Genomic DNA, 13,835 nt, shown 5'->3' on the forward strand with positions numbered 1-13,835 from the left:
TTTGCTGTTTTGTAATGGCATTTTAGCAGCTGCTCTCTTAATCCGATGAATTTGTCTGGCAGAAACCTTCCTCATTATGCCTTTATCTGCACCAACCTGTCTGTGCTCTGAATCAGCCACAAATCTCTTCACAGCACGATGATCAGGCTTAAGTTTTCATGAAATATCGAATGTTTTCATACCTTGTCCAAGGCATTGCACTATTTGACGCTTTTCAGCAGCAGAGAGATCATTTTTCTTTCCCGTATTGCTTGAAACCTGTGGCCTGCTTAATAATACTTAAGTAGTTTTCCTTTAATTGGGCTCACCTGGCAAACTAATTATCATAGGTGTCTGAGATTGATTTCAGTGATCCAAAGAGCCCTGAGACACAATACCATCCATGAGTTTGATCGAAAAACAAAAAATTTAATGTTTAGGACACTTAAATCCAATTTGCATAATAATTTGGAACTGTGTGTGTGTGTGTGTGTGTGTGTGTGTGTGTGTGTGTGTGTGTGTGTGTGTGTGTGTGTGTGTGTGTGTGTGTGTGTGTGTGTGTGTGTGTGTGTGTGTGTGTGTGTGTGTGTGTGTGTGTTCTACTCACAAAAAGTTAGGGATATTCGGCTTTCGGGTGAAATTTCAGGATGAAGCTAAAATGCACTATAACCTTTACAGATGAACTTAATTTGACCTTCTCTAAACTTTTGAATGCACATGTCCAACTGTTCAATGTTTCAGTAATTTTTGCACAACTTGCTGTTCTCTAACAAGGAGCTGAACGGCAAAATTCACAACAGATGTTTGATCCATGAATCGACCAATATATTTCCTGGTTCAATTAGAATTGGTATTTAAACAGTCCTCTTCATCATGCTGTTCACATTTTGACTTCATGAGACCAAGACGACACCTAACAACTGATCAACAGTACAACAGAGGGACCAGTGGTCTCAGTGCTGTTCTCTGATGAAGTCGATTCACGTTGAGCAGAAATGATGGCCGCCAACGATGTTGGAGACGTCAAGGAGAGCGCTATGCATCAGCCACTGTTGTCACCGGACGAGCCTTGGGTGGTGGTGGTGTTACAGTGTGGGCAGGTGTGTCTAGTCACTACAGAACTGCCCTTCACTTTGTGAATGGTACAGTGACAAGCCCATACTACCTGAATAACATCATTAATCCAGTCATTGTGCCCCTGCATCAACAACATAGGCCTCATTTCATCTTCATGGACGACAATGCTCCAGCTCATGGAGGTGGCATCATTAGGGAACGGCTGCTGGAGACTGGGGTACCTCAAATGGAGTGGCCTGCACTTTCTCCAGACCTGAATCCCATAGAAAACCTATAGGATCAGCTGAGTGGCCGTGTAGAGGCTCGTAACTCTGTACCCCAGAACCTCAATGACCTGAGGGCCGCCCTTCAAGAAGAGTGGGGGGCCAGGCCTCAGCAGACAATAAGTCGACTTGTGAACAGCATGAGACGTCGTTGTCAAGCTGTAATTGATGCTCAAGGCCACATGACAAGTAACTGAGACGTTGACATTTTTTGTTGTGGTAAACCCACCACTGTTGTTGGCTTTTGTTTCAATAAATTGTTTGAGATGAGGAAGTAACCATTGCCTGCTTCTACTTAAATGCCCTACTTTCATGATATAATATCACTGTAGCGTGAACTTTTTACATTTTCAATGAATTTAATCCGAAAGCCAAATATCCCTAACTTTTGTGAGTAGTGTATATATACACACACAGATATACTGTATATTATGTTTATAGCTGATACAATATATAATTTTCTAACATGTTTTATCTACTAATATGATATATAATATCATACAGTATATGTATATGTATGTCTATATATTTATACATGCACGAGTACTCATGCATGTATTTTTCAGATATCTTATCAATCTTATCTAGGTTCTTAGTTCATTTTACTGTATTTAACAACACGATTGTGTGTGTGTGTGTGTGTGTGTGTGTGTGTGTGTGTGTGTGTGTGTGTGTGTGTGTGTGTGTGTGTGTGTGTGTGTGTGTGTGTGTGTGTGTGTGTGTGTGTGTGTGTGTGTGTGTGTGTGTGTGTGTGCAGGCATCGGTGGCGGGGTCATCCAGCACAATGAGCTGGTGCATGGCAGCGCATTCTGCGCGGCGGAGCTGGGCCACATCATGGTGTCCCTGGACGGCCCCGAGTGCTCATGCGGAAGCCATGGCTGCATCGAGGCCTACGCGTCCGGCATGGCTCTGCAGAGAGAAGCCAAGAGGCTACATGACGGTGAGACTGTGTGTTAGCGTGCTGACGTTGGTCATTGTTGTGTCTCTCCGATAAGGAGATCCCACAGTGTAAGAATACGGTCGTTTGCCTCGATTTTTTTCAACGTACCAAAGCTACTTGCTTGACTTTCCGTACCTTGGTCAACTGTCAGCTTCACTAATTATGTTATATATAATTTGTAGTTATATGTTCTAATGAAAATACAAGACATATCGTCCTGCGATGAGACTGTGAAACTTGTTGCAACGTTAAAGATCATGGAGCGTAAAATAATCTTCAGGGGAAAACCCACACTGAATTAGAATGTTGTAGCCATTGTGATATAAGCCGTCTGCCGCAGACACACCTATCTTAGCAAGTGTGACAGGGATTAATTAGATAGATGGATAGATATAGAAAAATTGCCAATATGCAATAAGCCTACAAATGAACTAAAACAAAGAAAAAATGGAGTAATATACACAAATCATCCACTGGATTTAGGACACTAAGACAACTTTCTAAACAATGTTAGAAGAGATATACAGTAGATTGGCGCTCTTGCAAAATCTGTAACTCTATATAGCAAAAGGAACTTTTGTTGCACGTGTCGCAATTTGCAATATTCAATGCAAATTCAACCTCTGCAATATTTGCGAGAGCTTTGAAATTAGTAAAATCGCTGTGACTTTGCCGCATTAAATGGCCATATCAACTGTCTCTCTTGACCTTTTCGTCAATTCCCCAAGAAGACTACGTCACCAGCGGCGTTCGTGCTTCATTAATTTGCGATCGAATGTTTGAAGGTGATTTACATACGACAAAAAATTACATTTTCTTGGACTTCTAATTTTACCACAAAAACCACCTGCAAAAGTTGGCAAATCACATCACAATTTTTGAGAGGAGATTAAAATTAAGCATTTTGGGTCACAAAGCAAATCTCAGCTCTGACAGACTGACATACCCTTTTGAACATTAGTTTTTACATTTCACTGTTGACAGGGGATCCGTGGGGGTGATTCACGATGGCTGTTGTGAGTGAATTACTGATATTTAGACATATCAACCGTGGCCTGTTATGGCTGTAAATAGCTGCACCCAGCCTCCATCTAACAAACAAGTAATATTTTGTTGTTGGAACCCTGTGAAGCACTCACAGGCTTTTTTTTTTTTTTTTTTTGCTCGCATGTACCTGACCTCGTGTTAACAAAGCACCATCCTCATCCTCGTGTTTCAGAAGACCTTTTGAAGGTGGACTGTATGGACCTTAAGCAGGTGGAGCCACTCACTGCTGCTCATCTCATCAACACCGCCAGACTGGGAAACTCCAAAGCACAGGCCGTCCTTGACACGGGTCAGAACACGCATACAACAAATGCACATTCACCATCCATTGACAGGTGTCACACTCTTAGGAAGGATTCTTTAATCCCGTAATGACATATTAGAGAGGTTTACTATTTCTACTTGCTGACCCTCATATTGTTGTATTCGGGTTCTAGGCCAAAGAAACCAAAAGATAATTTGGCATTGGCAGTAAACTAACAATGATTTGATTGTTTAATTTGTCGATATAAAAACCTAATTTGATGTCAGATATCATCTATTATTTGAGGTTGATCCATTTATTTTTTCTTCAGCAATATCCCGAAGAGAAGTGCCCACCTAACCTACATTTCAAATTTGATTTAAAGCAAATAAACATCACTTGTGTCAATATGTCAATCCTTCGAGCCACGCAGTTTCTCTCAGACGTGTGCTTGAGTTGCATTATCAAGTGTTGCAGCGAGGGTGGTGCTTTAGCCAGCATATTGTTCATATTTTCATTTATTTGTTTTATCCCTTATGTGAAAAAAATGCAAAGCTCTCTGACGCTCGTCATGGCAGTTGGCATGGAGTCACATATTACACATATTAATTTATAGAAACATACCCCCGTCCCACCTCCAAGAGCGTCTTTTTATTCGATAGATAGATAGATAGATAGATAGTTTTGGGATCTGGACAGACAGACAGACAGACAGACAGACACTATTAATCACCGGTGAGTAATTGCAGTGTCCCAGCAGCTCAATACAATAAAAATAAAAAGTGGCAATATCTGGGGGGAAAAGTGCCACAATAAACCTCACAATTAACTGTAAACAATAAGATATGACAGGGTAATGGAAAATAATCCTGAAAATTTGGAAAAGCAATATATTATAGCAATATAATCCTGAAATTTTTTTAGATTTCCATTGATTCTTCGGGTTTATATTGCTTAAAATGTTAATTTTTATTATAATTATTATTATTATTTTTCTCCGGTACAATAAGTACAAGATGATTCCTCAGTTATCATGTTTGGTTTGTGGTTGTTTGGACGTCGTTCTCCCAGCCCGAACAGATTTGTCCCTACTGCCCCCCGGTGTAGTCTGGTTTATTACCTCCACAGCGTTTGTGCCCTTGTTGCCTGTAGTGTATTTCATTCCTGATTATTTCCACTTTGCTACCACTCTCCGGTTGATCGGCGGTCTCTTGCTCTCTCGCTTTCTCTCTCTCCCTGGCTCTCTCCAGCCGCCACAGCGCTGGGCGTGGGCGTGGTCAACATCCTGCACATGCTGAACCCGTCCATGGTCATCCTCTCCGGCGTCCTGGCCTCCCACTACCTGACGCCGATCCAGCACATCATCTCGCAGCGGGCACTCTCCTCCACACAAGGAATCAAGCTGCTGACCTCCGACCTGGAGGAGCCCGCCCTCCTGGGAGCCGCCAGCATGGTGCTGGACTATACCACCAGGAGGCTTTACTAGTGACTTGTGTCGGGATGCTGGGGAATTTGGAGGCCAAGTCAACACCTTGAACTCTTTGTCATATTCCTTTAACCATTCCTGAACAATTTTTGCAGTGTGGCAGGGCGCATTATCCTGCCCCTCCTATCATGCATATATCCCACCCCTTGACAGGTGCCATTGGAACGAGATGAGCAATGTTATTCACTTCACCTGTCAGTGGTTTTAATAGTTGTAGCTGATCGGTATAGGTCTCTGAGGTCCCCAAAACATGTCTCTGAAGTTTATTGCTGAAAATAAAACTCAGATTTTGCATCCTAGCCATTCTAACATGCCTCTTTGACTCTCTTGTTCCAGAACGGTCTTTTTTGTAGGAGGATGAGCCACCCTCGACACCCTGACTTCTGTGAGCCAATGGGTTTGAGCATGGCTCCCGGGTCCGTAACTTCACTGATCACTCCACCAAAACATTTCACGTTTCTGAACTAATTCGAGGCAAGAAATCTTCACTCGTATTATATCTACAAGGCCCAATATAAAAGTTTGTTTAGACTTTTCATTGCCGTTCTCTAAGCTTGTGGGAGAAACCGCACTGCGACTCTTGAACGCGACGGTTTTTTGTTTCATGTAAACGTCCTCAAATAAATGAATACATCGACAATAAAAACACACTTTTTATTGGTTTTATTTGGAAACGCACAGCGGATCGGATGGAGCACATGACCTTAGAATGAGCTTGTGCAGAGCAAAAAAAAAACGTTGAAAACAGACCGCTCGGAAACCTCAGCGTTTTGTTCACAGCGATTTGTTTGTCATTAGTTTACCTCATTATTAAATACATATCGGCTACATTAAATGTAGCCTGAGAAGTTCTTCATTGTGCGCATCTACTGAATAATTTAACCAAGAGAATTATTTCTGAAAATGTAGTTTTATTTTGTGAAAAATTGTTTAATAAAAAAACACATTTCCTTATTTTTGTGCATGTTCAGAAAATCTAGGGGACATCATCAGTGATGTTACCTGAGGTCATTGGGTGTTTCGGGTCTTTCGGACATCAGACACCCTCACTCAGGCGACCCAGCTGAGGTTGATCAAGCCTCAGTTGTGCCCTAGCAGCACTCTCACATGGATCCGCTCGCTTGATCCAGAGCCACCCATGGCACGGTAAGCTCAAGTATGACGGTGTGCTTTGTTGCCTCTGGCACCAAGACGATGTCAGGTCTTGGGGTAGTCTTGGCAACATGCTGAGGGAGCTTGAGCTGCCTGCCTAAATCCACTAAGAGTTGTCATTCTTGTGCGTTTTTTAAAGGCCTAATGTTGGTCTGTGTGTTGTACTTGGCTTCTCTCCAGCTCTGATGAAGTTGATGGTCCACTTTAATGGTTTGGACTTCCGGCCACAGGTGATGGCAGCACAAAGGCTCTCAGCGATGGTTTTGAGCACCTGGTCGTGTCGCCAGTGATATCGGCCTTCCCCTGGAGCCTTTGGGCAGCAACTTAAGATGTACTCGAGGGTCCCCTTTCTCTGACACAGAGAGCACGCGGGCGTATTGATTAAGCCCCAGCAGTGCAGGTTAGACGGGCTGGGGAAGGACATCGTAGACGGCCTGGACTAGGAACCTGAAGCGGTTGTGGCTCTGCCCGCCACAAAGGGTGTGTGTGTGTGTGTTATTATTTTAATATTCTTATTTTAATTTAATCCCTGCTTTCCATTAAGGTTGTCTGAAAACTATAGAAAGTTTACAGAGGAAAATGATTGTTTTACATGTAAAATAGAAACCGATGGTTTGTTTCCACATGGTCAATAGTTAGGAAGCCAAAAGGACCATATCCTTTTCTCGTTCTCATGTCCTTTCCGAGTCCTCTTTCAACCAATTGGCATATCTGTGTGAAGTTGTTTTTGGCTTTGTGGTCTGTGTTATTACTACCTTTAAACTGTAACTCCACAAAAATAAACAGAAACACAGACTGCGTGAGAGCGTGAGTACACAATATCTTGGGTTGAGAGGCTGATTTGTTTTACTTTATGGAGACAATCATTGCCAGCGTGCTATCAAACAGGTTAAGGAAACATGTATCTTCTCTTGTACATCCAGATTAAAATGGCTTCATCCCTGCTAGATATTCATTTTCAAATATATGCTGCCCACATATACACAGCTTAAAACACCAATTTAGTATTTTCCCATAATGCAGAAGAGGACTTTGATATGATTGAAAGGAAATACTTCATGGAAATACAGTGCAATATCTTATTGTCTTACAGTGGGGCTGGGGGTACACACACAATGAGACTACAATCTGACAAACCATGTTCAGAGGCTTAGAAAAAACAATTGCTACAGTAAAATCTCTTGTAATTCTGGATTCTGATACTTATTCACAAGTGTTTTGAGAGGTTTTCAAAATAACACTGATGGAAAAATTGCAATGACCATACAGTCTCCCTACCATGTTCAGAGGTTGATAACAAAAATGTCATATTTATATTATAAGTCATAATAAAAAATCCTATAGTAAAGTCATGACAATTATTCAGAGAGTGCAATCGATTTTTGCCTTTCTCCTTTAATTACAGTCCATCTAGTTATGTTGCGTTTCAAGTTGTCTCATAAAGTACCTTTAAAAAATATATATGTTTTAATATAATTCACTGACAAAGGCATCCTGGGCAATCATGGTTTGTTTTATTTTTTTCTGAATACAGAGTATTCATTACAGATTAGTCATTTTGGAATTCCCTCAATAGAGTCACTACATAGAGCCACCTACAGGCCCACTGACGTTATTGCAGCCATTAAGGGGGGACAGCCATGCACCAGTTATGTCTGTCAGAGACACAGTATGTTTCTGAAAAATCCGAGGCTTTTGAACGAGCCATAACGCCAACGCTGCGAAACAATCGACCACTGTCTTCAGCGTCGCATATAATACCAGGGGCGATCGAAAGGGCTATCGAATTAATCCCTGCAACTGCCAATGTCCCCTTGAGAGTAAGTTGGCCTTTTGAGGTTATTACCGAAAGCAAAACAGTTTTCAGAAGGGAAGTTGGTGGTTAAAAAAAAAAAAAAGAAACTTTAAAGCAACACTATGTAACCTTTTTACCTTAAAATAACAGCTTCAAAATCATTGCGATAGTACATTGACTTGGAATATGGAGAATGGCACCGCTTTCATGCCCACACACCCACACAAATCCCCGTTCTTGCACTATGTAACTTCTGGGTTTGGGTACGAACGTAAAATTTATAACAAAAATACTCTCATTTATAAACTTGCCGGTCAAAATGTCCTGTGATAATGCACATGCAAAACTTAGCCACCTTCCCGACGGCGTGGATGAGACGGGCCACTGATGCAACCAGCACCCGCACCTCAGGCGGTGTGCACTGTTCATTGCGCCACGGGGTTTGACTCGTGACTCGCGCCTGCAAGCCGATCTGCCCGGGCCGAGCACATCTGGTACCCACGCCCGTAGCAGGGGGCCCCGTCCCTCGGCCCTCTCTCTTTGGCGCTTGCTGCAGCGAAACATGAACGCTATGGTTCAAATTTGTTCAGTAAAATAAATCATTTTCGGACACTGGACTGAGTTTTACCACAGTGGTGTAAAAGTGCAATTGCACTGATAAACTGTAGGAGCGCCAAATCCAAAATGCCTTTTTTTTTTTAAGTGCATTTTGAGCCGACAAGCCCACAAACGCCAGGTGCACAGAAGCCTTGTTGCAGGTTATGTGAACCTAGCATCACAGTAGTGACAAAAGTAAACATACTCGTTATCTGAATATGTTATCTGATGAGGCATACCAGAATGGCGTATCTATCAATACTCTGGCGATTTTATTACATTTTAGATGCTTTGCAGGCAGCAATACACAAGGTCCGTTTTAGTCTTGTTAGTTACGAATAACATTTTGAAGATTTACCGTAATGAGGCATCAAACTACACGGATTCATCCTGATTCTCATACAAATTAGTCGTATAGGACAACATTTTAATTGTCCGGCCATAATAGTCGTCTTTATCCTGTGTAGTGTGACATAATCTGTGATTTCTGCGAAAAAAGGTCAATTATATGTACATTATAGCTAATACAAGTTGTCAAGCTTCTGTAAGACACATCTTTTTATATTGCCACTAATTACAAAATGTCCAATTCTTCAATTGTAAATGTTAGACCAGGTGAACATATTTAAGGCAAAATGTTTATTAAATTACAGTAATTTAATAATAATCCCTGCCTTTAATTGTAATAGACAACATTTATTGAACATTAACATTCATTTGGAATTTCACTGGCTCAATTACATTGGAAATTGAGCTGTAGTCGCAGTGACGGAAGTTGACATTTGGTCTCATGTAGGGCAATAATGACGTATTTACGGAAGCTTACGAAGCGAAGCAAAGTTATGTAATTTAACTGGTCACGCCATTCTGTGGATTAAATTTCAGATAGGTTACGGTTCCATGAAATCCAAAAAGTGTTGGCGTCTTTCTGTGACTAATTCCAATTTCGCGGGATCTAGTTTTCTGACGCAGTCCTAGTACATGATGGCATCATTCATTCACACAGTGAATGAATGAATGAATGAATGACAGGGGTGGACTCGACTCGACGTGGTGACTAGTATCTGTGGATTATTCTTTTTTTCATGTCAAAGTATTCCGATGGGTTACAATTCCCTGGAACTGGAAAACGGTTGACGTTTTTACGTCATTATTTACGTTTTTCAGGATGGTAATTTTCAGACTAGTCCGAGAATATGAACTCATCATGGAATACAATGCCTTCATTTACAAAAAGACCAAAAACATTAAATATCAATTGAACAGCTTGGCCGACCTCAACCGGGTCAGACGGTACATAAACATACACGCCTAGTTTTTCACCGACGCTACACACCGAACACAACGCCAATGGACATTCAGAACCACAACATGCACATTTATAACAAATTGGATGATGACGTCTGTTGGAGAAATTCTCCCTGCGTGGTCGGTGAGGTTAATCTGCCTGCTCCAAGGAAACAAAACTGAGAGTATTAAAGATATTTATTCTGCAGAATAAAGAGAACGATTCAGTGCTGCTCCAAAGCAGTGATCTGATCAGTCTGACCCGATTTCTGATGAAGAGGACTTTATGACTGTGCCCCTCAATTGTCTCCCCGGTGTTACCTTCAAACAGTGGTTTCACAGGTATTTGCAAACTTTGGCGGCAGACGCAGACTAATATCACTTACAATGATCATTCAAGTTCCCCTGGGGTTATTCTTTATCTCCATACAAGGATAAACAGGAAGAAATGTGATCTTGTTCTTCAATGTTAGAATTGACATTGTAGAGAACATTTACATAAAGTCTGGGGGGGAAAAACCCAGAGTCAATGTTTGAACCCCCGTCAACAGGAAAAGGCTATTGTCCTCATTCAACAGGTGAAACATTATTCATATAGTTGATCATGTGTATTTTTCTCTCACATGTCACAAAGCGTCATATTCTGAAACTCATCTCATTCCTTTACCTGATCGAAAGTTTTCGAACGTTGGCATGTCAGTGAAGCACGAAGGTTCAAGATTCACGATTCAAGAGGTTTATTCATCACATACATATACATACTTTCATGCAGTGAAATGTAATGCAACGCACCCAGTGATTACACACAATATGTCCTAGACTGAACACAGTAGCTACCTAAGAATTTCTACCTGACCAACTAACTGATTCCTAAAACGTAATGCAGTAAGTCGAATACCATAGAATAAAATAAAAATATATAGAATAAAATAAAATAAGAACTCAAGGGTAATGCAGGGTGGGGGTACAGAATAGATAAAGGGAATAGGCTTATGTATATGGGATAGACTTATGTATATGGGATAGGCTAATTATGTATATACAGATATGTGCATTAAAGTGGCATGTGAATAAAGTGAGGTAGTGTTTGTGAGATATACAGCACAGTATACAACAGTACGGTGCAGCAATACAGTAACACTGAACACCCCAGAACAGTGACACAGTATGCGGTACAGTATGCTACATACAGTACAGTAGGTAGTGGAGCCTATGTGTGTGGCTCAGTGAGGACCCCTGGTGAGGTCAGCATTGACAGTTCTTATGGCTTGCGGGGAAAGGTCCCAGGTCCCCGGGTGTGACAACGAATGCTGCCCACTGGAGGAAGGAAAAGCCAGGATGGGTTAAATGCAGAGGCCACATTTCACTGGCCACCACCCCAAAAAGTGTGTGTGTGTGTGTGTGTGTGTGGGGATGGTAGCTCAGGAGGTAGAGCTGGTGGTCTAGTGATCTAAAGGTTGCTGGTTGGATCCCAGGCTCCTCCTGCTAGCATGCTGTAGTGTCCTTGAGCAAGACACTTAACCCCTAATTGCTCCTGATGGCTGCGTCCGTCGGTGTTTGAACAATTGTAAGTCGCTTTGGATAAAAGCGTCTGATAAATGACTAAATGTAAATGTAAATGTGTGTCAGTCAAATAAAGATTCTTCTCTTCTCATCAAGACCCCAAATTTCTTCAGCTGCCTGAGGTGGTAAAGACGCTGCCTCGCCTTTCTCACCAGAGTGTCTGTGTGTGTAGTCCATGTTAAATCTTCTGTGATGTGGCCTCCCAGGTATTTGAAGCTGCTCACCCCGTTGACAGAAGTCCCATTACCAACGGTGCGCGCGTCCTTGGTTGTAACCCCACTCCTAAAGTCCACAATCAGCTCCTTGGTTTTGCTGACGTTCAGGTGGAGGCTGTTGTCCTGGCACCAGAGTGACCGGTCAGCCATGTCCTCGCGGTAGGCCTTCTCATCGCCTTCGGTGATGGCCCACGACAACGGTGTCGTCAGCAAACTTGATGATGGTGTTGGAGCTGGACCTGGCCACACAGTCATGGGTGTACAGGGCGTACAGCTGCTTTTGGTCAAATTAAGTCTGTTTTTTCCCTATTTTCTGCTCCAAATGTAGATCGATTTGGATGACACTTTAATTCCCGTTTCTATTGACATCTCAAGCGTGTCCTTAGCTCCAGCAGTTGTTCTGTTCAGGACACTTTTAATCCAAAAAATTCAGAGGAAAATGATAAAAATCCGAAAATGAACAATATTAGGGTTTATTAGTGGTCCTCCTGTGTGATGGACCCCTAATAAATATAGCTGCAGGCAGCAATACACGGGGTCCTAAAGTTACAATCACCGTGGACTTACGTCTGGACCAATCAACGTGCATCACTGAATGTTAGCCTTCTTTCGTTCAGTTTGAATATCCCTCAAGAACATTTTTTTTTTTACAATTACGATCGTTCTTGGATCATGCAGTGCAGACACAAAAGAAAGGGTCGGTTCCTCCAAATGTCCTTAGAACTTCCTGCAGTTTAAAACATCTTGTAGTTAGTATGGTTTTCGGGGCAAGATTAAAAATTTTAAAAAGTCAGAGCAATAACAATAGTGATAATAATAATAATGATAGTTAATAAAGCTGCAGGCAGCAATACGCAGGGTCCATTATCCACACCAATCACAAATTTCTAGTTCCCATGGAACGTAGTGTCAGTTTATGTTGTCGCTCGTCTTTACGTCAGCATTACAGCTACCCCTAATTGCTCCTGATGGCTGCGTCCATCGGTGATTGAATAATTGTAAGTCGCTTTGATAAAAGCATCTGCTAAATGACTAAATTGTAATGTAAAACGGATTAAATTTCCCGAATTTGCATTAAAAGCAGCATCGGCTGATGTAATGACGCGGTGAGTCTCGGCGATATGCAGAATTACAACCACAAGCTGATGCACTTGGTGCGTGTTATAACTTTACTTTATCCTAACAATTGGGAGGTTGCTGTCTACTATTTGTAATCCCCAGAGTCCTGCCTCACAGTGTCTCTGTGGAAGGAAATCACTCTGTGTGGAAGTTCCCAACAAGACGGTTGCATTCAAACAGATTAAACACTGGAATAGGAAGGAAGGAATATGTTTTGGACTGTTTGTACTCCTACACTGTGTGTGTTACGAGTGGCTTGAATACTGCAAAATAAGGAGGGACACAGCGCCGGGCAAAAGAAAAAAATATCAAACCAAACGCCAGCCGACGTCAAGCAGGTAAGACAATACACACACACGCTCACACACACCCCAGTTTGTAAACACTACAGAGCGATGGAGTCCACACCACATAGCTCACAGGGTGCGAACGGATGGCAAATTGTATGATGACGTCACAAAGCCTCCCCCACCCCACAAACTCATCTCGTTTCACCAGCTGCCTCCAAATTTTAGCGCCTTGGCGTGTGGGCGATGCGCGAACGTTTGGCTACTTGCCCTCAAACGTCATAGATTTATCACAAATTCATGCTCCAAATGTGGATCGATATGGATGAAACTTGAAGCACGAGTGTGTGTGTGTCGTGTGTTGTCGTTCCAGACACTTTTGGACCGGAAAATGCGAATCCGAACAATAAGCCCTGCGGGGTGGAGCCCTAATAATAACAACAATAATAATAACAATAATAATAACAATAATAATAATAATAACAATAATAATAACAATAATAATAATAATAACAACAATAATAATAACAATAATAATAATAATAATAATAATAATAATAACAATAATAAAAATAACAATAATAATAATAATAATAATAATAATAACAACAATAATAACAATAATAATAATAACAATAATAATAATAATAATAATAACAACAACAATAATAATAATAATAATAACAACAATAATAATAATAATAACAATAATAATAATAACAACAATAATAATAATAATAATAATAACAACAATAATAACAATAATAATAATAATAATAATAAC

The 13,835-nt window shown here is 41.2% G+C and overlaps 1 protein-coding gene across 4 annotated transcripts in view; it reads left to right on the forward strand.

Moving 5' to 3' along the window:
* gne (glucosamine (UDP-N-acetyl)-2-epimerase/N-acetylmannosamine kinase) overlaps positions 1-5,910 on the forward strand; it is a 41,253-nt gene extending 35,343 nt beyond the window's left edge. For all 4 annotated transcript variants that reach the window (XM_079998899.1, XM_079998900.1, XM_079998897.1 and 1 more), the window contains exons 12-14: positions 2,077-2,259; positions 3,479-3,595; positions 4,801-5,910. In XM_079998899.1, coding sequence (XP_079855025.1) covers positions 2,077-2,259; positions 3,479-3,595; positions 4,801-5,036 — 536 coding nt within the window. In that variant the 3' untranslated portion in view covers positions 5,037-5,910. The remainder of the gene's footprint in view (positions 1-2,076; positions 2,260-3,478; positions 3,596-4,800) is intronic.
* The last annotated feature ends 7,925 nt before the right edge of the window (positions 5,911-13,835 follow it).

Source organism: Zeus faber (assembly GCF_960531495.2).
Source record: "Zeus faber genome assembly, chromosome: 4".
In the NCBI taxonomy this organism is placed as follows: Eukaryota; Metazoa; Chordata; class Actinopteri; order Zeiformes; family Zeidae; genus Zeus; species Zeus faber.